This window comes from Lissotriton vulgaris, chromosome 2_1, assembly GCF_964263255.1.
Source record: "Lissotriton vulgaris chromosome 2_1, aLisVul1.2, whole genome shotgun sequence".
Classification (NCBI taxonomy): Eukaryota; Metazoa; Chordata; class Amphibia; order Caudata; family Salamandridae; genus Lissotriton; species Lissotriton vulgaris.
In genome coordinates this window covers 1,517,879,235-1,517,905,762 of record NC_141687.1, presented here as the reverse complement: position 1 = coordinate 1,517,905,762, position 26,528 = coordinate 1,517,879,235, and the positions used below count along the sequence as shown (strand labels likewise).

General features: G+C 42.9%; 1 protein-coding gene across 1 annotated transcript in view; it reads left to right on the top strand.

Annotated features, from left to right (window-relative positions):
• The window catches only part of DRD2 (dopamine receptor D2), a 1,101,420-nt gene that overhangs the window by 994,492 nt on the left and 80,400 nt on the right, over positions 1-26,528 (top strand). Inside the window, exon 7 of the mRNA XM_086957378.1 lies at positions 2,002-2,088. Coding sequence (XP_086813504.1) covers positions 2,002-2,088 — 87 coding nt within the window. The remainder of the gene's footprint in view (positions 1-2,001; positions 2,089-26,528) is intronic.

Genomic DNA, 26,528 nt, shown 5'->3' with positions numbered 1-26,528 from the left:
GGTATTCCTCACTACCTGGGCAGGGGACAGCCAGGTGCACCTTCCCTGCCTTGCACCTACTACTTACTTCATCCCTTAAGACGTACCCTCGCGGTACTCGGGTGGAAGTGAAAGGTTCACATAGGATGGCTAGTGACTCAAACAGGCCCATCTGAGAAAGCATGCAATTGCCACTAGCAGCCTTAAATGGAAGGCTAGACAAGTCTTTAAGAGCAACATCAGTGAAAAGCATTCACCAGCCTGCGATGACATGCTACGCACATGTTTATTAACTCCAGGTAAGCACCACTTCCTAACGTGTGTAGGAAGCGAGTGTGTACCTTGGCACTGCATTTACAATAGGAAAGTGCTGCAGGCCCTAAGGCCCTGACAAGAGAATCAGCAAAACCCCGGAGGCGGAAGGAAAACATTTCGGGAAATGCTACCTGAATAGTTCAGGTCTAACAATACTGCTTGTCTGAAATATCTCAATGAAAAAGTTTATTAGTACCACATAATAAATTAAGAAATCAGAGAGCGCACATAGCCAGAGGTAACATAATCCTTGCAATTGTATTTCTATTTCCCAAAGAGAGTGTGCTGGCCAGGAGCTTATGTCTGCAGGCAACAGGCCCCAGGCCTTCCCCATATTTATACCTAGGGTCTCAAAACACATAACCCTATGAATCAGAGTCAACCCTTATTAAATGTAAGTAAGAGCTGAAGAGACCCCTCTTTGAACAGCACTACATCACACTATTGTAACAGTTCACTTCTGCTTACAGAAATCAGTAACACCTCCAATCACTTGTTAACTCCATTTGTGCATTTGACCTTGTTCGGCCCTTGGCTGACTTTTGGCTAGGAGCACTTAATACAAATGTAACATGGATACATACCCACTACTCTACCAGTCCACAAGTGTGCTGCTTACTGCGTTCCACATTTATGGATTACAGTTCAGAAGTACAGTTGGTATCATCCACATTAATAAAGCAAGTATTATCCACAACCAGAGGTTTCTTGGTATTCACAATGAATGCATTTTATGTTTTCACAGAGAGCAGGATGACCAAGGGCTAATATCTGGTCATTCTCCACACCCAAGCATGGTTCACTGTAGTCCATGATAAATGTTAACGTCATCCCTTTTAATGAACTAGATGTCCCTTACAGCCAGAAAGCTGCTAAAAGTATATTTTTGTTGCTATGGAGAGTAGGCTGGTTATGCGCCAATATCTGATCCCCCCCCCCACAAGACCACTGCTCATTATTTTCTTCAAAGATCACTGAGGTTATCCCAGACTCAGGGCCCCATTTATAGCACTTTGGTTTAGGGCAGCGCAGCCAGCCACCTTGCTGCGCTGCCCTATGCCAAAGTGAAAGGGCAAGAATGCACCATAAATTAAGCAATGCAGTGCATTCCTGTAATCTGTCCCTGTGCTGGTGCCGTTTTGGCAGCCTAGTGCCACCTTAGGCACCCTTGCACAATGCAAGGGTGCCTCTGTCACAGGCAGGATTGTTTTTGTGCAGAAAGGGGGACCTTCCTGCACAAAAACAATACTACAAAGTGTTTTCATTTTCCTCATTCCATGTGTGCTGCATTCTGCGGCACACATGGAAAGAGGAAACAATGAGGAGAACTTAACATATTTCTCCTCGTTACGGCTCACCTCAGGGGGCATACGGATTTGACGCTTCCCCAAGTTTATACTACTTTGTAAATCTGAGGCAGCATCAAATTCCATGGGTGTTGCATGGGAATACCCACCGTGACTCAGAGATTTGCACTGTGTCGCCTTACTCGTGATTTATTAGGCCACTCAAACCCACACTGAGGCTTTTTTGTAATCTTCATGAGAGGCCTATATCACATATGTACCACTTTAAGTGGTGCAAAAGTGGCACAGGGCTCTCAGTTTCTCTCAGGTGCACCACTTCTTTGACACAACATATTGCTTCATAACCCCGCCGGGACATGCCACATACCTGTAACCTCTGTGCTGCTGCTTTGCTCCTTAGGACAAATGCACTCATCCGGAGGATGTGAAGCTCTGCACTGTCCTTGTCAAGTCCAATGGGAGCTTCCCAGCAAGCAAAAAAAAAGTGGTAAGTATTACATTACAGTATTGTTCTCTCCTCAAAGTTGCTTGTGTTTGCCTTTGCCTGCTGACGCAAAAACGAAGACATTTGTCAACCCTAGGAAATTGTGTCCCGCTCAGCGAACAGCAATACAAGCATTGATTTTGTGCTGTAGTGAAAACATCAACCGCTTTGTCTCCAAGAAACAAGGTTATCTCTGCTAGGTTTTTGTCGTGAAATGCCTTAGTTGTGGTCCATAGTGTACATTTTGTGCAAAATGTTATCAGTCCGCAAATTTTTGCAGCAGGCATAATGTTGGTGGTACTGTTAAGATGATACAGAAAGCGGAAAAGCAACTGAAAATGATCATTGAACTAGTGCAAGGGAACCTCTGGATCAAAAATGTGTCGTCATATTGTTTAAACGATAAATAATCAAAAAATATCTGTTCAAATCTAGAACAACATTGGACCAAAATGAAAGCAATCATGATGGGATAACCATGTGAAGCTAAAATGATGTGTTGGAGCACTGATGTCTCCTGTCCCCTAATCAACACCCACCATTAGGCAATTTTCAACAATCACAAATATACCCAATTTGTGAGTGTTGTTGTACTGTAGACCCCATGCAGAGAGTTTTTATGGAGCTATGAGGATCATTGCAGCCACAAGTGGAGTTGAAAGTTACAATATCAGGAGGCAGATATCAATGTGCAAAAATATAAAGTACAGAATAGCGACTACTACTATGTATATGTGTGTATTTGTGTGTACGCATGTGTGTGTAAATTTACAATTCTTAATCTTAGCTTCACATATGCTCCTTGCCGATATATAGACAGATCTTCAATATATGTAGATATGGAGTTAAAAAGTGATAAATATATGCATACCCTTGTACACTTATCTTGATAATATAGTGATAGTCGATATTCAGCACTCATTATTGTTACACATTGATATTCTGCAATCGATAAAGTGGTAAAACACCCACAACTGCATTGTTATGTAATGGATTCGGGAGATGGGTCAAATATATTAATCCAGTAGTGCCATTATTTTTTCCTAGTGATTGCAACTAAACCTATAAACTCAAACAAAAATCAAACATTAGCAGCCACGATGATAAGTGTCACAAGGAGCAGTGTAAACTGCATGAGCACCAATCCTAAAGAACTTGGTCGATCATTTTTATGTGCATGGAGTTTATGCAGCTCAGAACACTTATACAGGAATGTCAGCCCCATAGAATTGAACATATAGGGGCTTATTTCCCTACATCACTGCATCACTTTTGCACCATGTAAAGTGGCAAATGCATGAGGCAGGGCACTTGTAAACATCTATAAAGCCACACAAAGCCACCCTGCGTGGCTTTGAGTGGCCTAATAAATCATGAGTCAGGTGACGCAGCGCAAATCTCTGCGTCGTCTTACTCTTCACCTGGGAGGTGTTACTTATATGTGCAGGACGGTTTCCCATGCAGCACCCATGGAATTTGACCCTGTCCCAGATTTACAAAGTGATGTAAACCTGGAGGAGCTTTAAATCTGTATGCCTCTAGTGGTGAGGCGTAACAAGGAGAAATATGTTTATTTCTCCTAGGTCTTTCCTCTTTCCAGGTGTGCTACATTCTGCAGCATACATGGAAAGAGGAAAATGCCTCGTATGATTGTTTTTGTGCAGGAAGGTGCCCCTCCTGCATAAAAACAAATCTGCCTGCAATGGAGGCACCCTTGCATCATGGTGCAAGGTGCCAACATTGGCGCTTGGCTGCACAAATGGTGCCAGCACAGTCCGAAAGGAAAGGAATGAGCAATATTGCTTAAATAACGTGCATTTCTGCCCTTCCACTTTGGTGTATGGCAGCGCAGCAAGATTGCTTCCTTCGCTGCTCTGGGCCAAAATGCCATAAATGAGGCCCATAATTATTAAATATCTTGAGGAGGCTGTTGCAGATACAATCGGTCTTTAATTTCCAAACTTTGGATCGCCTACTAGTGATAGGGGTGTTATTCGAAAATCGAACTGCCCCATTACCAAATACTCTTCCTCCCCCAAGTTTCCTAAAATAATTCCTCCAAATTGAATTTTCTAAGTAGAGCAATTTATAAAACACAGTATAACACAGGAATGCAGTGGCTGAACAGGATGATATTATTCTTATTTATCTGCCACAGAAGGTGATTATGAATGAGAAAGCATGTTATCCAATAAGTATACCACTTAATGGGTACATTTATCATGAATTTACGCAGCACAAAGCTGCAAGCTAACGTGCTGCCCTGCATTAAAGGTCAAAGGGCAGGAATGTGTTGTATTTAACATTATACAGTGCATTGTTGTCATTTTCATGAGCTGGCTTAGTAGTGGCCTATTTTCAACACAGGCACCCTTGCACCATGATTCAAGGGTGCCTGTGTTGTAAGCAGGATTGTTTTTGTGGTGCAGGAAGGGACAACTTCCTGCAGAAAAACATTCCTCTGAGGTATTTTGCTCACACATAGAAAAAGGAAATCAATAATAATATTTCTCCTCTTTATGCCTCTCCTGGGGAGGCATAGGATTTTGACGCATTTCCATGTCTATCCCTAATGGTAAATCTGGGAATGCACTAAAAGCCATGGGTGGATGTGCGGGAACATCCATTAACAGGGCATGAAAGGTGGTCTTGCGTTGCTTGATAAATCTTAGTTAGTAGTTGCGTCGCCCTTGTGCTCCATTGTGTGGTGCATGGGCGACGCAATTGCATGATAAATATGCCCCTACATTTATAAGCTTTTGGTTTGGTAGCCATTGTGAAGACGCTTGTGCCAAAATTACATGGGCTCCCATCTAATACTTCATTTTAATACAAGCAACAGTATTCGAGTTGAACTGGAAGTTGTAGATTAATGTCCTTGGAAGGCCTAAATAGTTTGCACCTAGATTGTCAGGGTTCAAAAATCCAAAAAGCATGGAGTATTGATAATCTTATGGAAAATAGTAACTGTCTCATTAACATCATAAATCCACAAAATCAAGAGCAAGAAGAGCAAGGGCAAGAAGATGCCTTGTCTGTGGAACCTAGGTCTCTGATTTTTTCATGATACACATTGCAACTAGTGGACTTACTGAAGAAAAAAGGTGAAAAAAACAGAGGTATAGATTATCCAGATACAATGAGTATATCTTTGAGATACTGTACAATTTGTTTAATCAGAATCAAGCGAAGAACGATACAATTTATTTTTATACCACAGCGTTAGTATTTTATTAGTGTGAGCCTTGGTATTAGTCAGGCATTAGTAACATCATATAGAAAGGTTGTAAGAGAAGGGCCAACCAACATGTACTATGCCTCTGTGGCATACATGCCGGGGGGCTTCTTCAAGTCTGTTTACATATGAAAGCATACATTGAACTAAATCATTAATAAGCTGAAAGCCATATGCAGGAGAATACATTACCAAAAATTGCAAACAATATAAAGGTAAAAACCAAAGAAAACAACTCAAATTATTGTCATTTTTTTGTAGCACAAAACTGTATTAATTTTTTGAAAATGTATATGTTTGCTGCACACAGATGTCAAAGTTAGGTGATTATCATGTATCAGTACTATTTAAAATTAAGGAAATCACTGCATTTGTCCACCAGGGAATCATCAGGTGAATAGTCAAAAGGAAGAGAATTATCAGAGGTAAAATCGCTATGATAACACGAAGTTTCCTTAAGTGGTATCTTCAGTCAGTCAGAATAGTCAGTCAAGACACTGCTCCGATGTGAACCGTCAAGCCCAAACTCCCAGGCCAGGTTCTACAAGAACCAAAACACAAGCAACCCAGTGGCACAGTGTGCATGGGAGAATGTGTCTGAGCATACCCATCCCACTTAGGGGGACGCACTGGAGTATACAAAAAGAGATGCAAAATAACAATGGACTGGGAGGTGGCGCTGAGTGATTACCAATGGATTAGATTAATTTAAAAGCCTACTCTCCATAACTTGTTTGTATACTTTAGTGTGTAGTCCTTAATGGGACAGGTATGCCCAGATGTGGGCCCGTGCTCACTGTGTCACTGGAATCATAGTATACCTAACTAGGACTAAACTGGCGCTGAGTTGCTTGTGTTCTAATTTAGGGTGGAAGTGGCCTCTCAGTTCAGGCTGCACTGTTCCAATTGGAGGAGGGTCAAGGTTGACTTGCATATGGCTGGGTAAAAACTAAGGTTGCATGGTGTGCAAAATAACAGTGGACTAGAATGCTGGCCGGAGTAATTACCTGTGGCTGAGATTAATTCAAGCATTCCATCCATTGGATTTTTTTAATACTTTTAGAAAGTCGCCATTTTTCTAACTAAAGTTTCTGGGGCCTTTCTGTGAGTGGCCAAATGCCTTGGCTGGTTATGACTCTCCTACTGCTAAATGTGTATTGGATCCACACAGTGAACAAAAGGACTAAGGTGTAGAGGGCAGTAAGTCTTCCTGATAGAATGCTGGTGAGGGGCTGTGTCCTGCCATAATTAGACGTTAAAGGAACCTGCCTCCAGCACACACAAAGGATCATGATACCAGGCCTGCCATTACCTTTTGTTTTACCAGCCAGGCTGGGTCCAAACCCAGAGAAAGGGGGAAACTGAGCAGAACTGGTTTTAGGGTTAGAAAATTGGATGGCCGACTCGCACACACTGGCACAGGGCATAAAAGTGGCATTTGCAAGAAAATGAATTAGAGCAAGACCTTGGACCTGAATAACAACAGTGGCAAAACCATGTACAACTTGAAGGACACGTCTATTGATCCTCTGATGCATTAAGGACTCTATCTACAGCTGTCTTCAGAACTAGTGGGTCTCTCCAGGTCCAAGGATGCTGACCTCCTTTCACTCAGAGAGGGGCAGTTGGTGGAAGACTTGGACGTCTGTGCCCCAGTGGGAGGAGAAGAGCATCCAGATCCTGGCACTGGAAATAGTTGGAACAGGGAGGCAATAAAACCGGCCCTCTGTGCCCTTTGCAAAGCCAGGAGACCTGCTGAAACTGCCCCAGGCAGCTGGGACAAACAACAAGGAGTAAAATGAGCTCAAGATCCTTGAAATTGGCCTGAGTTATGCAGCTTTAAGGGATTTAGTGCTGAAGCGTACGTGCCTCAGCCGCATTCCGAACAAAACAACTACCCACTGGGTGGGCCAGTGCCAGGGGGTCAGCACAACATTACTTAATTAAATTATTAGCGAACAGCGCATGCATGGGCCCTCCTCCTCAGACTGATTTTAGGCCTGGATACCCCAGTTTCCTTGTTGACAGAAGGTTCGATTAGGCCTGGGCCCCCATTCCCAGATCCCGGAAGACAGAGGCACCGTCCAAGGACCACCTACCCAGGAACCAGAACAAAGAAGGTGCTCCCTGTCACAGGAGTTAAAGGAAAGTGTTCCTGTGCAGCGGGAGCAGAGAAGGGGTTGTTTGTCCGCATTCAGCTGTGTGCTGGGAGCTGGCCAGGGTCATGAGGGCCTGGAAGCCCTCATGACCCTGGGCCTCACACTATGAAAAAGACCTCAAGTCTCCCAAGTGGGACTGAGACACTCCTAAAATGAAGAGGAAAAAAAACATAAAGAAACCACACACTGCCTGAAACCACAGAGACAAAGAGCAGTGGGAGAAACTGCTGCTCTAATAGTCACTGTTCCATAGCTCAAGCACCCCATAATGCTCTGCAAGGGCTTGTTTTCCATTCTCCACTCCTTGTGGTGCCCCAAAGAGTGGCAGGGGCACCAGCAACCTATGTGCATCACCCCCCAGTATGAAGTTCGGAAAAATTGACCCTATGTCTCTCAGGTCATACAATGATTGAACTGGGGAGACTTTTCAACATGTTCTAAAGGAAAGCATACCTGGACCTTATCCTCTAAAGCTTAGGGTCTCCAGAAGTTGGTGGTATGGCTGCAGTCTGTATGGCCTAAAAGTGTAAAAGAGACACATGTTATGTTGATTTCAATGCTTTATTGGTAATGTATTGCTGATAGTGATATTTGATAAACATTGCAATGCTTTAATATTAATTATAATTGCTTTCAAACATGGATGTTGGTTCTAGTGATAAGATGGTGGTCTTTCAATTTGGTAACTCCTTGTCAAAGTTAATATGTTTGCCTTCTATTTTAGTGTGATGACTCCTAAACAAAGCCAAAAGGTTTGCCTGTTGTGCCTGTTATGTTATGTTGTGCTGACCTTTTGACAACGCCAATAGGATTGCCTTATATTTTAAGTTGGCGACCCCTTGACAGGCAGTAGGCCTGAATTATACATATAATGATACTCCTATATGTTGGGATGTTCTATCTGGTATAGGTGGGGATGGTTTTGAGATGTTGGGGGTCATAACTCAGTGTGGGTCAAATGTGATTTCGGAATGTCACCAAAGGTATTTCCATTTGGCTGATAGATATATTTGTAAATTAATGCATGGTATTTAATAGTGTGTGTGTAATAAATGTATTTCTCCTTTTTCAAAGAAAAAGCACTGACTGCATAATCATTTATTGACTGTTATTGTTGCATGCAAGTAACTGATCACTAACCCAGACCACCTCCCCTGTGTAGGCATTGGACTGCTCTGCTTTGCCACCCTGAGAGAGTCAAGTATTTCAACTTGTTGCCAAGTAAAGAGACAATTGTGGACCTAATACTTGCACAGACCTCACATCCATCCCAACTCAATTTCTTACAGTAACATCACCCAGCAGTGAGCACTCTCCTTTTGAATCCTTCACCCGCTGTTAGCAGCTGCATGGTGCCCAGTCAATAGTCTTTAGTACTCCACAATAGGACTCTTTGGATACAGACTCAGCAGCGGTCTTCATTAAAAACCCCAGCGGTATTGACTTTAGTTTTGTATAACCTACATATTAGTTGACTGAGTAATATACAGAGGGAAACATTGACATTTACATATTTGTCCCTTGGGAAATACAAGGTAGAAAGTGCCTTTTTACATTTAGAGCCATTGACCACTCTCAGTATTTGGACAGGCTATGTTTACTTTTGAGTTATTTATGTATATTCCACTTACTTGACGGAAATCATTTCCAGAGGATTATTTCAGCTGTTCCGCAGCTGTGTACTTCAATTCAAAGACAGTCATCAGCACCTTTGCAGGATTAGTATGTATGTTCCGCTTCCATGGATTCAGTCATTTTCAGAGAATTTTTTAGCACAATTTTAGCAATTTGCCAGCCAATTACTTCAATTGCTGATCCTAAGTCTCCTTTAAGCAACTCCTCTGTGAACAATTTTCCTGGTGACTACGGTGATTATTTTTTTCATTTTAGTTTATTGTGTCATTATTGAATTTTTCTTAGCAACATTTCTCCTAGAACACTCTTCGTTGTTACATGTTTATACCTTCCTTTTTTACCGACAGCAAGTGACCCACCAAATGAAGTGAAAATATATTATGAGATGTTTTTAGCCTGTGTTGAGGTCGTGGAATGGGACGATTGCATACCATAAAGGAAACACTTTATTATTTAGGAAACTGCCCAGGGGTCAGAGTTTTCTGGGAATTCTGTTACAAAATTTTGAAAATGTGCCAGGCTTCAGTGTACTAGGCTTTTTAGTTAGGCAGCTACCGATTATATAGAGCCACAAAAATAATACCATGTAATGGAATGCTTTTTAAAAAAAAAAAATGTATTTATAACATTTTTTTTTATTGAAGCCAAGGTTAGTCAAACATGAACATTTACACATTACAGCATGATAGCATAGCAAAAAAAAAACTGAACAATACAAATCTATTTTAACAAAATGAGTCGCAATAAGTCACTATCCCACATCACAAACTTGTTATACATTTAATAAAAAAGAGTTAGTCAGGTACTGAAATATAAATATCCCATACAAGGAATCTAAAAAATCCCCCTGTAAACTTTCACACAATAAATAGATAAATAGACAATTGGTGAGGTCTAAAATCTCAGTCACCCTTCCACCAATAAAAAACAAGCAAATACGTCCTCTCCCTCTGCTTTAATCAAAGCTCGACCCCCATGTTTTATTAATTTTCTTAAGTCCCCCATTTCTTGCCGGTGATAAAGAGCAGCCTTGCCTTGTGCCACGCTTGATTTTAATAGATCCTACCACTTACAAATTAATTATTATATTAGCCACTGCATTCTCATATAGGTTCTGAATTAAAAGTATCAATGACCGTGGGATTTTAAAAGAGTGTAAAATCGAAAATAATGTCTCCCAGACCACAAGGTCAAAGGCCTTTTCTGCGTCTAATAATAAGACGAGAGCCGGAATCTTCTGAGCCTCAAAGTAATCCAGGGCCTCGACAAGAAAGTGGGTGTTAGTGGCCAATTGTCTGCCAGCCAGAAACCTGTTCTGGTCAGGATGGATCAACTGTGCTGCGAATCTATTGAACCTACAAGATAAAAGTTTTGTTACAATTTTGTAGTCCGAATTCAGCAGTGTGATCGGACGATAGGAGCTAGGACCAATCTTATCCTTACCTTTCTTTGGGAAACTAACGATGTTACCCTGCCTAAAGGATTCCGAGACGGGCCCTCCTTCTAATAAAGAATTGATCGAGGTTAAAAAAAATCTGATAGTGCCCCAAAAAAGACCTTGAAAAATTCTGCGGGTAATCCGTCTGGACCACAGGCCTTGCCATTCGCTAGACTTTTTACATCTTCTTCCAATTCTATCAGGGAAAAAGAGCTCGCCATAGATTGATTATTTCAGACAAAGTTGGGGATGGATTTTCCTGAAGGAATTTAGCAAGTAGTTGGTCATCAACCCTTTGTAATTTACCATAGATAGAATCGTAGTGGGCCGTCATGATGTCTTCAATTATCCCTGGGTCTTGTGTGGGAACTGCTGTCAAAGGACATTTTAATGCCTTAATTTGGTTTGCTGCTGCCTGCTCTTTGGCCTGCCACGCCAATAGCCTACCTGTGAAATTACTTTCCTCATATACTTTCTGTTGAAAGCGTTGAAAAAGGATCTCACTTTGGATGTTATAGGCAGAGCAGAGCTCGCGTTTGGCCTGATCGAGAAATTTTTTATTGGAGACAGTAGGATCTTTCAAAAATATCTAATTGAGTGCACGGATCTTATCTTCAAGCTGTAACTTCTCCAGGCTAGCTTTCTTGGACATAGCTGCATCTTTGCCTATTATTAGTCCCCGCACATATGCTTTGAGTGAGTCCCAAACTATATGTGGTGCAGCAGACAGATTGTTCTGATTTAAAAATTGTCTGATCTCTGAATCCATGGACTTTACACACTCTTTATCATTCAAATACTGCTTATTGAAAACCCACCGTTGGGGGCGTCTCAGTCCTTCCCCCAGATGGATTTCCAATGTCAGCATTGCGTGGTCTGAGAACGCATTAAAGAAAAAATGTTGTTAAAAAATTCTAACCCCTGAGAAATAAAAAAAAATCAATACAGGAGGAAGAGCAGAACCGACCAGATCCACATGTGTATTTCCTTTGAGATGGAAATGCTAATTGCAATGGATCATGTAAGTTCAATATAGATTCATCATTTTTCAAAATTTTAAAGGATCTGGGCTTTGTCTGCCTCCTCCCCTGCACTGTGGAATCTAACCGTGGATCCACCAAGATATTAAAATTTCCTCCTAAAATTAAATCCCCCGGGATACTAATCAGTGCTAGAAAAAGTTCCTCATATGGTTTCATATTGTCCTCTACTGGTGCATAAAAACTCACGAATGTGAGAGGGCGAGGTTTATATCTAAACGAAAAGGAGGCCCAGCACCACCTCCCAGATGGATCACTACCGGTGTCAATAAGCTCTGCTTGTAAATTTTTATTAATACAAATAGCGCTCCCTCCATGGGATACCGAGGAAGATGAGAACCCCCTATAACGTGCCCATGATCTAAACATAGAAAATTCAGAGATCTTAATAGTCGAGATATGGGTTTCCTATAGAAGAATTACCCCTGTGTTTTCTGTTATTACCCACGCCTCAATAGCACGCATCTTTCTCTTGTTATTGAGCCCATTAACATTAAAAGAGACAACCTTTAAAGTTAACATTTTAGTCATATATAAACAGTGGTGACTTTACTAGCGAAACAGATGAAACAAATAGAAAAAAGCAATAGAATATGAACAAACAACCGGTTTCATTTTTCCCCTTTGCCAACCCCTCCCCACCCCCGAAAAAGTGGACTTCCCCCCCACCACCACACCTTCCACTTCCCCCTCCTCCAACTCAATTTGGGTGTCATGTTACTACACCCTGGTGCGCTTCACTATCAACCCCCCAGCAATGTGAATCATACTTTCTCTTCTGTGCCTTGTAACTATCCATCTTTATTTAATCTACTCAACCTACTAAGCTTAATATTCAATTTCTCCCTAACTATACACTAGACTATGATTAACCATTTTAAGATACTTTACTAGGTTCAGGGGCCTACTTGCTCCCTCTCACACAGAAGCAGTCAGACCTGACCTATAACTCTATTACTCGAGAATCCCTAATCGATCGGTTAAGAATAAAGTATCTGATCTAGCATACTAGATTAGGGAACCATATCCACTTTGTCTACCCCTACATCTTACTAATAAGGTTAAAACATTTAAGCTAATTGCTTGGCTCACCACCACATTAGACCTTTCTATTGTTGGATGCTGAAGAGATGCCCTCCAGAAACCCCTGAGCTTCATCAACATCTGTAAACATAAAAAACTTCCCTTTTACTAGAACTCGTAGCTTGGATTGCTGGGCAATTGATGCTTGTGCCCCTTTTGCCTTGAATAGCTGCAGCATTTTAACAAATGTGTTCCTGCGGCGTGCCGCAACCGCTGACATATCAGAAAAGATACGGCATTTTGTAGTCTCATTAATAGCAAATTGCCTTTGTTGTATGGCTTTTGTTAAAACTGCTTCCTTTACTCGAAAATCAGAAAAATTAATCAGGATCGTACATGGAAGTGTCGAGTTGGGGAATGGCTGTGCAGGGACACGATGAGCTCTTGTAATCGTAAGGTCCCCTTGGAAGTCCGGCACGACCTTTTGTTTGATAAAGGTATTCACCCAACTCAAAGTCTGAGAGCCTTCCACCCCCTTGGGTACTCCAACTAAGCAAAGATTAGACCTTCCGGAATGGTTTTCCAATTCTTCCACCTTAGCTTTCAGTGTCTGTTTTCCTTTCGCCACTATTTTGACCTCTTTCATGACAGTGGACAACTGATCATCTAATACAGAGATTCTTTCCTCAGCCTCTTGGAGTCTAGTAGGGAGGCTCCCCATTGTGTTCTCAATCTTTTCGAGACGCAGGATAAGGGAGGCCAGTTCCGCTTTCTGTACCTTTTTTAAGTCACAAACTTGGTCCAGGATCAAATTGAGCATATCTTTAATGCTCATTTGGAAGGCCCCAGTTGTTTCTACCCGTGGATCGATATTAGCCTCGGAACTTAGATCGATCTGCCGAGAGAACAAAGCTGTCGGGAGGATTATACCAGAGGAGGAAACACTCAACTCAACCTCTTCCGCCTCCTCTGGGTGATGAGGGGGTGTCTGAATCGCAGCTCTCAAATCCGGCCCATGACTCTCCAGAGGGTCAGCCTGTTGAACGCTACCTTGCTCCTTCCCTGAATTAAGTAGATTGGAAACGGGGGCTCCGATCCAAATAATGGGGATAGCGGAGATTTCTATATTGGCGATTTTTAGGTTACTTGAAACCTGTGTAGCGGGAGAAGCCAAGATAGCAGGGCAGCTTGCATTTAATAATGGACCTTGGGGCTCTTGAGATGCTTGTGGAGTTCTGCAATTCTCTGGTCTCAACACCTCCACTCCAGTATCTATGGAATTCAGTACGCTAGACTTGGGGGTACAAAGACTGTGAGAGATAATAGGGGAAGCCTGCACAGTAGGTGTAGAAGGCACAGTAGATTTTTTCCGGAAAAGAGCAAATTGCTTAACCCCCTTCTCTGCCATCTCTTTCTTCTGTGCCTCCAAATCACAGTTGCCTTCCTGTACACTGACCTGGGGGAGTAGAGAGATCACTGTAGTTATTAAACTTGAGCTTGAACCCTCACAGGGGTTTTCCCCTGATAATGCGAGTTGCTGAGTAATTGCTGCTGGGCTCCCTTCTTCTATCTCCCCCTATGAGCTTTCAACAGTAGATCCCGCCGAATGCGAGGGAGGGGCATTTTCAATTCCAGCCAAGCGAGCCGCTTTCTTTGCCTCTCTGGCCTCTCTCACTTCTTTCGCTAACAGGCGGCGTGCTTTAGCCTTAGTGAGACGAGTGCTCTTCTTCATCTCAGGAGGATCAGACATAACGTTTTTAACAAAGAAAATAATGAAAAGGAAAAAATTCAGCTTTTTATGTCTTGGTAATGTCTTGGTAATCAACTCCTGAGACTCCTCAAGCTTTGAGCACTATACGTAAAAAATGCTAATGTCCAATTTTCTGCCCCCGGCTCCTCTTTCTCTTTTGCCCTTTACCCTCTCTTACTTTACTTTTTTTGAGATTTTCTTGTTGAATTATTTCACTGTTTTGAGAGCTCCTCACCTCTGTGCAGGGGGAGGTCAGGAAGGTCAGGGGTTTTAACAGGGCAGGGCAGGGGCTCGCCGCTCTTAACTCCTCTGAAAACAGCTTCGCTGGGCTCCGTGCCTCCTTGCTCCCTGTTACCGGTCTCTTGTATCACATTCCCCCGAGTACAACGAGACCTGGAACGTCTGCTGCCTGCGTCCGCGGCATGCAGGGTAGAAGAACACGGCTCACCTGGTCCGAGAAAAAGACTTAGAAAGCATCGAGAAGCCGCCAGGAAGGGAAGGTTGCACGAGACCGCTGCCGACCACTACTCGCCATTACTGAGGGGCGGACTGAAGTGTCACCTGGCTACTCAGAGGCGTGGTACTCCGTAGCCGTCATCCTCACACGGCGTGTCGAAACAAGCATTCCTGACAGTATGGGAAACCGTCGTAATGGAATGCTTTAAATAATATTCCAGAAAGCAGTGTTCCAATGAATCAATGAAAGAGTATGTATTTGTTATATGATCCATGGCAGCTAAATGTAGTATGATGTGTTACTGTGAGCCTTTTTTTTTTTTTTGTGTCCTCATATATGCCTCCAGTAAGTAGTTACTCTGAATAGGCGCTCTTCAGGCCACTGACACAAACCTTCCTTTCCAACCCTCGTGTTTGTGGATAGCCAATGAAGATTGCCCAGAGGTGGGGTTGTTACCCGTCCAACTTCCTATCATGATGGTACTTGCTACACCGGAAGGACAGGACCGCAAGACCTCTGGCATAATCATTGGACTATTAGTTTATTTTTCACTCCAGGCATTCAAGGCTGACCATATGTTAGCAGACCTCTCTCCCCCACATAATGTATCAAATGTACTCACGGCCATGATGTTGTTAAGGCAGTCTGCAAATGTTGGAGGGTGTACCGACTTCCACACTTTGCAGATCTCTCTTCTGGCGATCACTATTACATAGAAGATAAACTGTGATAAATTGCTATCAACACCATAATCAGATGGGAGACCAAAAAAAAATCAATCTAGGAGTACATATAATTGAAAGTGCAAGTACATCTTCCAAAAACTTACACACTTGTCCCCAGAAGTTGCATATATTAGGACATTCAAAAAACATATAAATATCATTTGCATCTTGAGCCTTACATCTGGGACACGAATATTGAACTGCAGACATTTTGGAGAGCTTCGCAGGAGTCCAGTAAGCTCTATACATAGTATATAAATGATTTCTTCTTAAATTAGAAGGTTTGATTATTTTCTGAGACATAGAGAAAGAATCTGTCCACAGTTTCAATAAATTAGATGAAATCTGTACCATGGAGGGATCCCACAATTTAATAACCTCTGATTCCAGATTATCCCTATTGTCTAATAGTATTTTATACCATTGAGCGGTCTCCGCTCTCCTTACTCTATGATTACTGATTAAGTCCAACAGGGGGTTCTCGTCCTCTATAACCCAAGTTTGGCTTTCCCGCCAAGCCGACAATTGGTAAAACTTAAATCTCGTAAGAGTGCCCCCGGTTAAACCAACCAAAAATTCCCATTTTAATACTTTCGATGCATCACAAAAGTCCCCCCATCTAGAGAGACCAGCTCTCATTAACGGGAGAGCTAGTTGATCCATCAAACAGTCAGGGGTACCAGGAGAGTCCCAGATCGGGGCATATTGGTGATAATAATGAATATGTAGCAACTTACAAATCTGAAGCCAATAATGTAGAGCAGCCTTCAAAACCTTCAGTCTAACCTTTTTAAAGAATTTTTGATCTCCAAACTTAAACAGAAAAAAATCTGCATTGTATGGAAGGTCCTGCAGCATAGCCTGAAAGAGTAAACTGTTAGATGAAAAATCCAATTTATTGGCTAAAAGCCTGAAATTTTTAAACTGGAAGGCATAACAGTAGAGTAGTAAATCTGGAAGAGCCAAGCCACCTAATTTTAATCCTCTCCTTAGCTTCTTCCATGCTATCCTTGGGGATTTTGTCGCCCAAATAAAAGAACCTATCCTGCCTTGCAAATTAAGGATATCTTTTTATTATATACTAAAGGAATAGAATTAAACAAAAACGTTACCTTTGGTAAGATAATCATTTTAACTAGATTCACTCTACCATAGATGTTTAAAGGCAGGGAGTTCCACTTAGATAAAAGTTTTTTAATCTCCTTTATCGCTGCTTCCCAGCTGGTCTTGGGGATTTCTTCTAATTTATGAGACAATTGGATACCCAAGTATCTCATCTTAGTCTTAGCTTCTGGGACAGGGACTGGATTGTTCCAACACATAACATCGGTTTTATCCCTATTAATACTATATCATGAAACAATACCAAAATCCTCAGCAAGTTTAAATAATCTAGGTATTGCTTCAGATGGGTTTGAAGTTTAAAGGAGAAGATCATCAGCATATAATGCTGTCCTAATTGTTAATTCTCCTATGTTAAACGGGGAAATTATTGGATCTAGTCTTAAAGAACAAACAAAAGGCTCAATATATATGTCAAACAATAATGGAGACAAGGGACATCCTTGCCTTGTTCCTCTGCAAATGTACAGCCAATCTGACAAACCACCGTTTACCAAGATCCTGGCTCTCGGGCCCCTGTATAAAGTTTCAACCCCATTAATAAAAATCTTAGGGAAACCAAATTTCGACATCACTTTCCAGAGGAAGAGCCAATTCACTTGATCGAAAGCTTTGGCTGCATCTGTTGCGACAATAGCCAGAGGCTTCTTTTTCTCTATTGCGTAATCAATAGCCCCAATTACTTGAAATGTAAGTTCGTTTAATTGGCGACCAGGGATAAATCCCCTCTGATCAGGATGGATAATAGTTTTTATAACGTTAACCAGTCTACTAGCCAAAATTCCAGAGTAAATTTTTAGATCAGCGTTCAAGAGTGAAATGGGTTGATAAGACTCTATTTTTTCCGGATCCTTATTCGGTTTTGCAATTAATGAAATTGTAGCATCTAGCCAGGAAGACGGAATTTGTTCTCCCTGAATGAAAATTTTGTTGAATCATTTCTGTAGTGGAACTAGAATTTCTTTGGTGTTGTCCTTATAAATCTCTATTGGGAGTCCATCAGGGCCTGCGGCTTTATTTCTTGCCATCTTCTTTAGTTGAGATCTGATCTCTCCTTCAGATATTTCCTTAGCCAGAAGAGCTATGTCTGCACTGCTCAACTGTGGTAGGTCTCTCAAAATCAACAAGTTTTCTAGTTCTTCAGCTGGCCGATTAATTTTTTCTAGATAAAGTTCTTCATAGAAAGATCTAGCTTCCTTCTTAATCTCACCGTCTTCTGTCAAGACTACACCAGTGCCACGCTGTATCAAAGATTTGATATTATTTCTGGTTCTCTCCGTCCTAGCTTTCCAAGCTAACAAAGACCCGCATTTCTCGCCATATTCAAAGTTACGTAATTTACTAACTTCCCATTTATCTTTAAGTATTTTTTCCATTCTTAGTCTGAAATTTGTTTGTAAGACTAGTAATTCCTTTTCCAGTCTTGGTATGTTCATTCGGTCATCAGAAATAGCGATAAGGAGTTGTTGTTCTTTTATTTTAATCAAACTGAGATCCTTATTATCCTTTTCTTTATTTAGCTTCCTGGTTAAAGTCATTTGAGAGCCATATGTTCCTCTTAAAAAAGCTTTAAATGTATCCCAAATAATATAATCCGGAGCTGATTCGTAATTAAACTCAAAAAATTCTAATACCTTTTCCTTGATTTTAATATTAATGTCTACGTTTAGCAAAATAGTTCTATCCAGTGTCCATCTATATTCTGAAAAATTCTTTTGGATATTGATGTTTAACTCAACCACTGAGTGATCTGACAACCCAATCGGAATGTAAGAAATAGAATGGGTATTCGCTAATAGCGAACGATCAAGCAGGAAAAAAATCTATTCTGGAGAACTGATGGTATTTCTTGCTATAGAAAGAATATTCTCTTTGGGTGCCATGTTTAGCTCTCCACACATCACACAGCATATATTCTTTCATAATGTTCTTCAAGGTTGAGAGGGATCTTTTTGGGCAATTATATTTAGCTTTTGAGGTACGATCTACTTCGGGATCTAGTAGTAGATTAAAATCCCCTCCTAGCACTATGGGGACTGTATATTGAAGCATGTAATTTTCTAGTTTCTGTAAAAAACAAGCATTATCCTCATTCGGACCATAATAAACCCCACATAGAAACTTGACTGTGTTTATTGAAACTATTGCAGCCAACCACCTTCCTGACTGATCTGTAGCCCAGTCGTGAACATCAATTCCTTTATTAGCGCTGATTATCATTGCAACCCCTCTCGAAGTACCAGTTTGTTTAGAACATAAAATATCCTGAACCCATTTGTTCCTAATAAAAACTTTCCTACATTCCTCAGCTTCCAGATGGGTTTCTTGTAGAAGGATTATAGAAGCTCCGGTACCTTTCAGGAAATGAGATACATTTAATTCTTTCTTACGGCTCCCTAAACCATTCAAGTTCCAGGAAAGGATTTTAGTGTATCTAGATTGAGGCATCGTATAATCTTACTCTCCTTCCATTTGTGGCCAGCAAAGAGCATAATAATCTAAGAAAACATGTACATTCAAAAGAAAAGTACAATTTTATGGCACATGAGGACTTTTTTATCTGATTTTTTCCCCCACCCCTGAGAGCCCACCCCTCCCTCCCCCCGAGGAACCCTACCCTCCTGATTGGCGAAAATACGCCCTAGGAGGCCCTTCCACCCCCTTGGATACTCCAACTAAGCAAAGATTAGCCCTTCCGGAATGGTTTTCCAATTCTTCCACCTTAGCTTTCAGTGTCTGTTTTCCTTTCGCCACTATTTTGACCTCTTTCATGACAGTGGACAACTGATCCTCTAATACAGAGATTCTTTCCTCAGCCTCTTGGAGTCTAGTAGGGAGGCCCCCCATTGTGTTCTCAATCTTTTCGAGACGCAGGCTAAGGGAGGCCATTTCTGCTTTCTGTACCTTTTTTTAAGTCACAAACTTGGTCCAGGATCAAATTGAGCATATCTTTAATGCTCATTTGGAAGGCCCCAGTTGTCTCTACCCGTGGATCGATATTAGCCTCTGAACTTAGATCGATCTGCAGAGAGAACAAAGCTGTCGGGAGGATTATACCAGAGGGAGAAACACTCAACTCAACCTCTTCCGCCTCCTCCGGGTGATGAGGGTGTGTCTGAATCGCAGCACTCAAATCCGGCCCATGACTCTCCAGAGAGTCAGCCTGTTGAACGCTACCTTGCTCCTTCCCTGAATTAAGTAGATTGGAAACGGGGGCTCTGATCCGAATAATGGAGAATTGTTTTTGGCAGGCAGGGGCGCCTACCTGCACAAAGACAATCCAGAGAGGCGTTTTCCTCTTTCTATGTGTGCTGCAGAAAGCAACTAGGAGAAATAAATATATATTTCTCCTTGTTATGCCTGCCCTGGGGAGGCATATGGCTTTGTCGCTGCCCCAGGTTTACATGATTAAATAAATCTGAGGAAGAGTCAATATCCATGGGTGTTGCATGGTAAAACCCACCACAACGCCCATAGAACTCCTCCTTGATGCATAGTATGGCAAGGCTGTGATTTGTGCTGCTTTGTCTTAATCCCTATCTATCAGGCCATGCAAAGCCACACAGAGTGGCTTTGCGTCACCTAATAGATATGATTGAGAGGCTTGTGCCGTCGGAGCTTCAAAAAAAGTATCGCTCAGATGGCGCAAGCCTCTCATTAATAAGCTCCTAGGTCCTGGTTAGAAGTTTACCTTTGAAGTTAAGGGCAATTTCTATGAGAGGTTGCTTCGTGCTTGCACCATTCAATATGGTACATGCATGACGCAAACATCTAAGTCATATTTATGAAGCCACGCAAAGCCACTTTGCATGGCTTTAAATGACTTCATAAAACTAGAGTAAAGCAATGCAGCACCTGCTGGGCCTCGCTGAGATCCGGAGTGACCCAGGTGGAAGAAAGGTTTGGCGGCTGTGACATGTGACGGGCCCACCCTGGATAGACAAACCGAGGTGAAAGGGGAGTTGGGGTGGGGTCCATGACCGCCAAGAATGGAGGCTTGAGGAAATGGGCAAACGGACTCCGATTGGCTGCTGGAGGTAAGTGCTGGGGGGGGCAGAACATGAATAAATCGAGAGTCGGCGAACTGGACGCCTACACGGCTGTACTGCCTGTGATCACGCCATATTTAGATCCTTTTTCCAGGGCCACATTCCGAATGCCTGCATCGCTCCAACACGATATGCAACTAGACCTGCTGGGGTCGTGGCCCATGGTCGCTAGTGGCCTGGAATACGTTCAGGCTCCTATTCATCTGGAGGAACGAGCTTTCTGCTTGAGGCCTGTGTTTACGTGTTAACTGTGGCCTAATGGATTGAACACGTGGTGTCTGGAACTTATTGCAGAGCTGCTGTGATGTTGTGAGGCCCTTGTAGGGCATGTCGCGACAGGCATTGTCGCTGCTCTGCACTGGTCTGGGTGGGACTTTCCTCACGGTTCATGGGATCACGGCCTGCTTATGCCCCCTGGCTGTGGCAGTTATCCAGGGTGTGGTGGCGCCATCACCTCATCCATGCGTAACGCTACCCACCAGACTACAAGACCTGCCTTGATTACTGCTCTTGGGTACCGTGACTGTCCCTTCTCACACACCTGTTCATTACAATATATATACTGCTGGCACCACATCCTAATATGGGGAAAAATTATACCAATTAAACAAAACTTCAGTTCAAGAGCAGGAGCCTCACTAGACAAGGAAATCACAGGTCACACTCTGAGGCATCCCATGAGTGCCCTCAAAAGGATCCAGAACAGGACATTGATATAAACAAAATCTTGGTTGATGTAAGGTCAAGCTTTAAGACATACGATACAAAGCTCTACATTCTCACAAGTTGCCTAGATCAAGTCAAATAGTGAGTATACAAGCATGAAGATCGCATTGACCATTTGAAAAACTGCATGTGGGACACAGATGGTGCACAGGTGAAATCCAGGGAGCCATTGCTAAAGATGGACAGAGTGCTTGAAATTATAAAGGCAACAAATGAAGATCTCGAAGTGTGCTCTCGGAGCCCCAATCTCTGGATTACGGACATACTGGAATACACAGACATCATAAATATGGAAGACCACATTGAAAATATGCTTTGAGAATTATTTGGAGATGGCTTACCCACTGTGTCCGTAGTGAAATGTGCACATAACTCACTGGGCCTTAGGGCGCCCCATGGCACACCAGCTCACCGTTAGTTGCATGCCTTAAGAACTATCAGTACCCGAGATGCAGTTCTGCGACTGGCAGAGGGACGTGGTTCCATGCAAATTCAAGGGAACAGTTTGGCATTTTACCCAGACTTTACAAGATCAGTGCAGGCTGCCCACTGCGAGTTCCTGACAGCCAAACAGATCCTTCAGAGGGCGGAAGTTCCCTCTGCCATGATCTACCCTGCCAAGCTAAGAGTAACTTGGGAGGGAAAACAGCAGTTCTTCCAGGACACCAAAACTGCCTTAAACTTCGCTAAGTATGTCTCCAAGGATAAGCTCTCCCCTCAAGCTTCTCTAAATGCAGTTGACAAGAATCTACTGAGTGGCAATGAATGATGCCGCTTTATACTTTAACTTCCAGGCTGGGAATGCCTAAGGGCGGGAATACCCTCTCTACTGGTCTCAAATGCTGTATTGTTTTATTTCACATTTGGTAGGCATGCCCAAGGCATCTTGTTGTTTGCTCTTCACTACGTTGTTTCAGGGGACTCACAACTTGGTTATTTGCAGAATGTTGCCCTCTGCTATAATAGACTCACCCACCCTGCCATACTTGGTAGGGTTTGTCCGTCTAGAATACTTTCTGCCCTCAGGGATGATTCCTATTCCAGCTTTTAAGTTGTGGGAATATTGGGGTTGGGAAGTGGAACGGAATTTCTCAGCCTGGATTTCAGATTGAAGTGGCTGGGGCTGAGGGTTTGGTTGTTTTAGATGTTTATTTTGTTATTATGTTTCTATTTCAGGGACTCAGCCACTGTAAACAAACTCTGTTCCTCCTGCACACACCAACATTGCCATGTTGAAGTGACCACAATTCTCCTCTGCCCACATTTTGGTGATAATATAACTACCACCACCTGTGTCACATGGAACTTACGTGACCTCAAGGATCATGGTAAGGCATCTAGTCCATGCTTAACTCATCAGATACAAAGTAGATACTTGTTTCCTACAGTAAACGCACCTGGTGAGCTCATCAGCATCTGGGCTACAATCCCATTGGTGAGGGGAAACATATGCTGCCACATATTCCAATTATGCCAGAGGCGTCGCTGTCCTACTCCACAAAAGGGCTACCTTGGCAAATGCCCCAATCCATCTTTTGATAATGAAAGGCAGTATTCTATCCTAGCTGGGTTATTATAATATCACCCCCCATAGTTCTAGCTGCCATATATAGCCCAAAAACTGATGACACTGGGTTTTTCTCTGAGGTCTGGAGACTGATCTCCAATATAGGCCCCCATTCGCTAATTTGGGAAGGGGATTTCAATGTTGGTCTTGATGTCCATCTTGACCGTTTCGATACCTCCAGGCACTCTCACCCTAACACTATGCAGACACATCAATACAATTATCCTAGATAACTGCGTGTGCGACATTTGGAGACAAGCGCATGGTGACCCCCTGGAAGGCACTTGCGTTACCACTCAATTCAAAGCCCAGTCCAGGATAGACTACTGGTTAACCTCCAGAGATGTGCAGACATGGATCACCAGAGTGTCGCACCCTCCCAGGACTTTATCACACCAAGCCCCTGTCCTGTTGAAGCTGGGACTACCCCAGGTGCTGCCCAGCGCATTTACCTAGCACTTACCTTCCTATTCACTATGTGATACGGCGTTCTGGGAGGACATTCAAGGTATAGTTGTAGAGTTTTTTGCCCCCAATAAGGGCTCCGTTGAGTCCCCATCCACACTCTAGGAGGTCTTCAAGGTGGTCATCTGTGGGGCCCGTATATCTAAGCAATCAGAGGTGTTGAGGGCTGTACATGACCGTTTGTCCCATATTGAGGACATCTGTATGTGGGAGACAGAATATTTCCACTCCTCAGCAGCCACCACAGTGGCTCACATCCGGGAAGCACTGTCTGAATTTTGGGAGGAAGCAAAAAGGGAAACTTGTTATCTACATTGGGGCCTACATGCTCAATGGCACTGTCAGGGTGACTGCTTGGGTAAGACTTTCGCGAGCATGCTCCACAGACCAAGTGCCTCCACTTACGCTTTAGAATTGCTGGATGAGGAGTCCAAACCCACTTCTTCCCATCGGATCTACTCAAAACATTGACTTCTTTTTATTCACGCTTGTATGAGGCCACACTGGTACTTGGACAAAAAAAGCCCACTGCCTATTTTAACTCTATACAGTTATTTTGGCTAGACCGTGCTCATCAGGAATACTTGGATTCACCCATCACCATTGATCAAATAATACAGATTATTTGTTCCCTACCTGGGAACATAGCGCTTGGCTTGGACGGTTCGACCACTGCCTTTTACAAGGAATTTGTATCCTTGCTGGCTCCAAGTCTGCTGGATATTTTCCAGGAATCCCTAGAGGTTGGACATTTGCTGCCTTCACTGAGAGAAGCAGTAAAAATCACATTGCTAAAACCTAATGAAAAGGGCTAACCTACGGAACTCCTTTAGACCCCTATCTTTAAACAAATGTTAATAATGAAATTTATGCTGAGATACTGACCAATCTCTTGCAGCCACTCTTGCCACTGATAGTTCGACCTGATCAATTGGTGGTTATTCCTGGTCGATCCACAATCCAAAATTTGCACACTATCTCCATGCTGATGCATCATCTGGACCCCCAGGTCTTTGCAACTGCCGCCCTTTTAGATGCCACCAAGGCTTTTGATTCCTTAGAATGAGTGTACCTGTTTCCCTTGCTGGCACGCTTTGGCCTCAGTCTACAGTTCACTAAGCAGATTCAGTTACTTTATACTCTGGTAATGGCCGGGGTCAGTCTGAACGGCCTCCTCTCTGAACCTTTCAACATTGCCTGAGGCATGAGGCAAGGCTGCCCACTATTGCATCTCCTTTTTGCAATAGCAATGTAGCACGTAGTGGCATGGCTCAGACAATACCACGCAAACAGAGGCATTGACTTTACCACCAGGGGCTTGGTCGTCTCTATGTATGCTGATTATGTCACTGTATGTGCATAACCCACATGAGAAACAGCCCCCTTACACGTGAGGTAGTGCAATTTGGAGGCAACTCAGGTATATAAATTAATTGGGCTAAGTCTGTTTTATTTCCCCTCACAGACATGTCACTGCCCTTTTCTATGGATAACCCCTTATGTGGACCTCTGATCCGATTTGATACCTCTACATATGGTCAAGTGTTTGACTGGCTGCAGGACAGAGTCCCTGCCTGGCCCACACTACTGTTGTCTCTAACAGGCTGTATTGCAATAGCCAAGATAATACTCCTTGCTAAATTTTTATATGTATTCCTTAATGTTCTATTACCGCTCACAGCTCACTTTTTTCAACGTATCAAATCAAATCTGATCACACTCATTTGGGCACATAGACAGCCCTGCCTCTTGGGACCTCCTCACTCAACCACTTTGACAGGGAGGACTGGGGATACCCGACGTGAAGCTCTATGCGCTGTGTGCCAAGGCATAGTATTTACATTACTGGCTTCACCCGACACCATTTCATCCCCACACAGCCATTGAACTGGATCGTGCCCCCCCGGCCATTGACAATGGCTGTATATCCACCCAGTAAAGCACTGAGGGCTGTAATAGACATGGTTAAGTGTGTTTGGTGAACTTGGGGAACATTATTGTGTGGTTGGGCAGGGCTGGAGAGCCATATATGCCCCATCTGCCTCCATTGCCCAAAATCCTCTGATTCCCCCACTACAGGACAGGGGTGCTCTGTTATGGGCACGCAAACATCAGTGCTAAACTTTGTCTGATTTGTATCCCGGAGATCGCTTCATTGCCCCATTTGAGTCTCACCCTGCCCCACTAGATATTCTTCTATATTACCAACTTAAGACTACTTGTCACGCTATCCATGACACATTTCCAGTTCCCCATCCAACCAAACCAGCTTTGCAGCTAAATATACTTCGTCTTACCCGCACTAGCTTATTATTCGCTTCTACAATAACATGCAAAACACTTCACTGATTACTACTTGTGCATGCAATTTGGAATGCAGACATTGACTCCTCCCCCCACACCACCATGACAAATAACCAATGGGAATTCTGCTGTGGGCAGCATCTCCCTCCTAATTACAAACTTAGACTTATTCAATACAAAGTTCTACATCAAGTATATCGCACACTGCTTCACTTATTTAAAATTTGACTAGCGCCAGATCCACGATGTCTGCTTTGCGGATTCCCGTGAGCTGATTAAATCTATCTAGCATGGTTGTATCCCTAGGGTGGCGTCATTTTGGTGGGAAGTCAGTAAGGCTATGCACAATATCACAAGCCATCAGTTACCTTTTTCCCCCTTAGTTGGGGTCCTGGGTTACGTGTCGGACACAGGTCTCTCCTGTTGTCGCCCTCACTGCCACGTTGCTTTTATAAGCCAAGCGTAGAGTGGCTGTTCATTGGGGATGAAAACCTCGACCGACATTCAAGACATGGCTGCAGGATGTTACATATTGTCAGGAGTAATTAAACAACTGCTAGGAGTTAATGCCATTATGCTCTTGCCCCCAAAATATCTGGGAGCCCCCTCTCATTCCTTCGTCAACAGGACTCCTCTGCACGACTAAATAACGTATTGGCACCAGGGTCATCTACCACAAAGGACAATATCAGGCCACACAACTTGGCTTCCTAGGTGCAAATGGTATGTTGTGCATACATTGTCATAT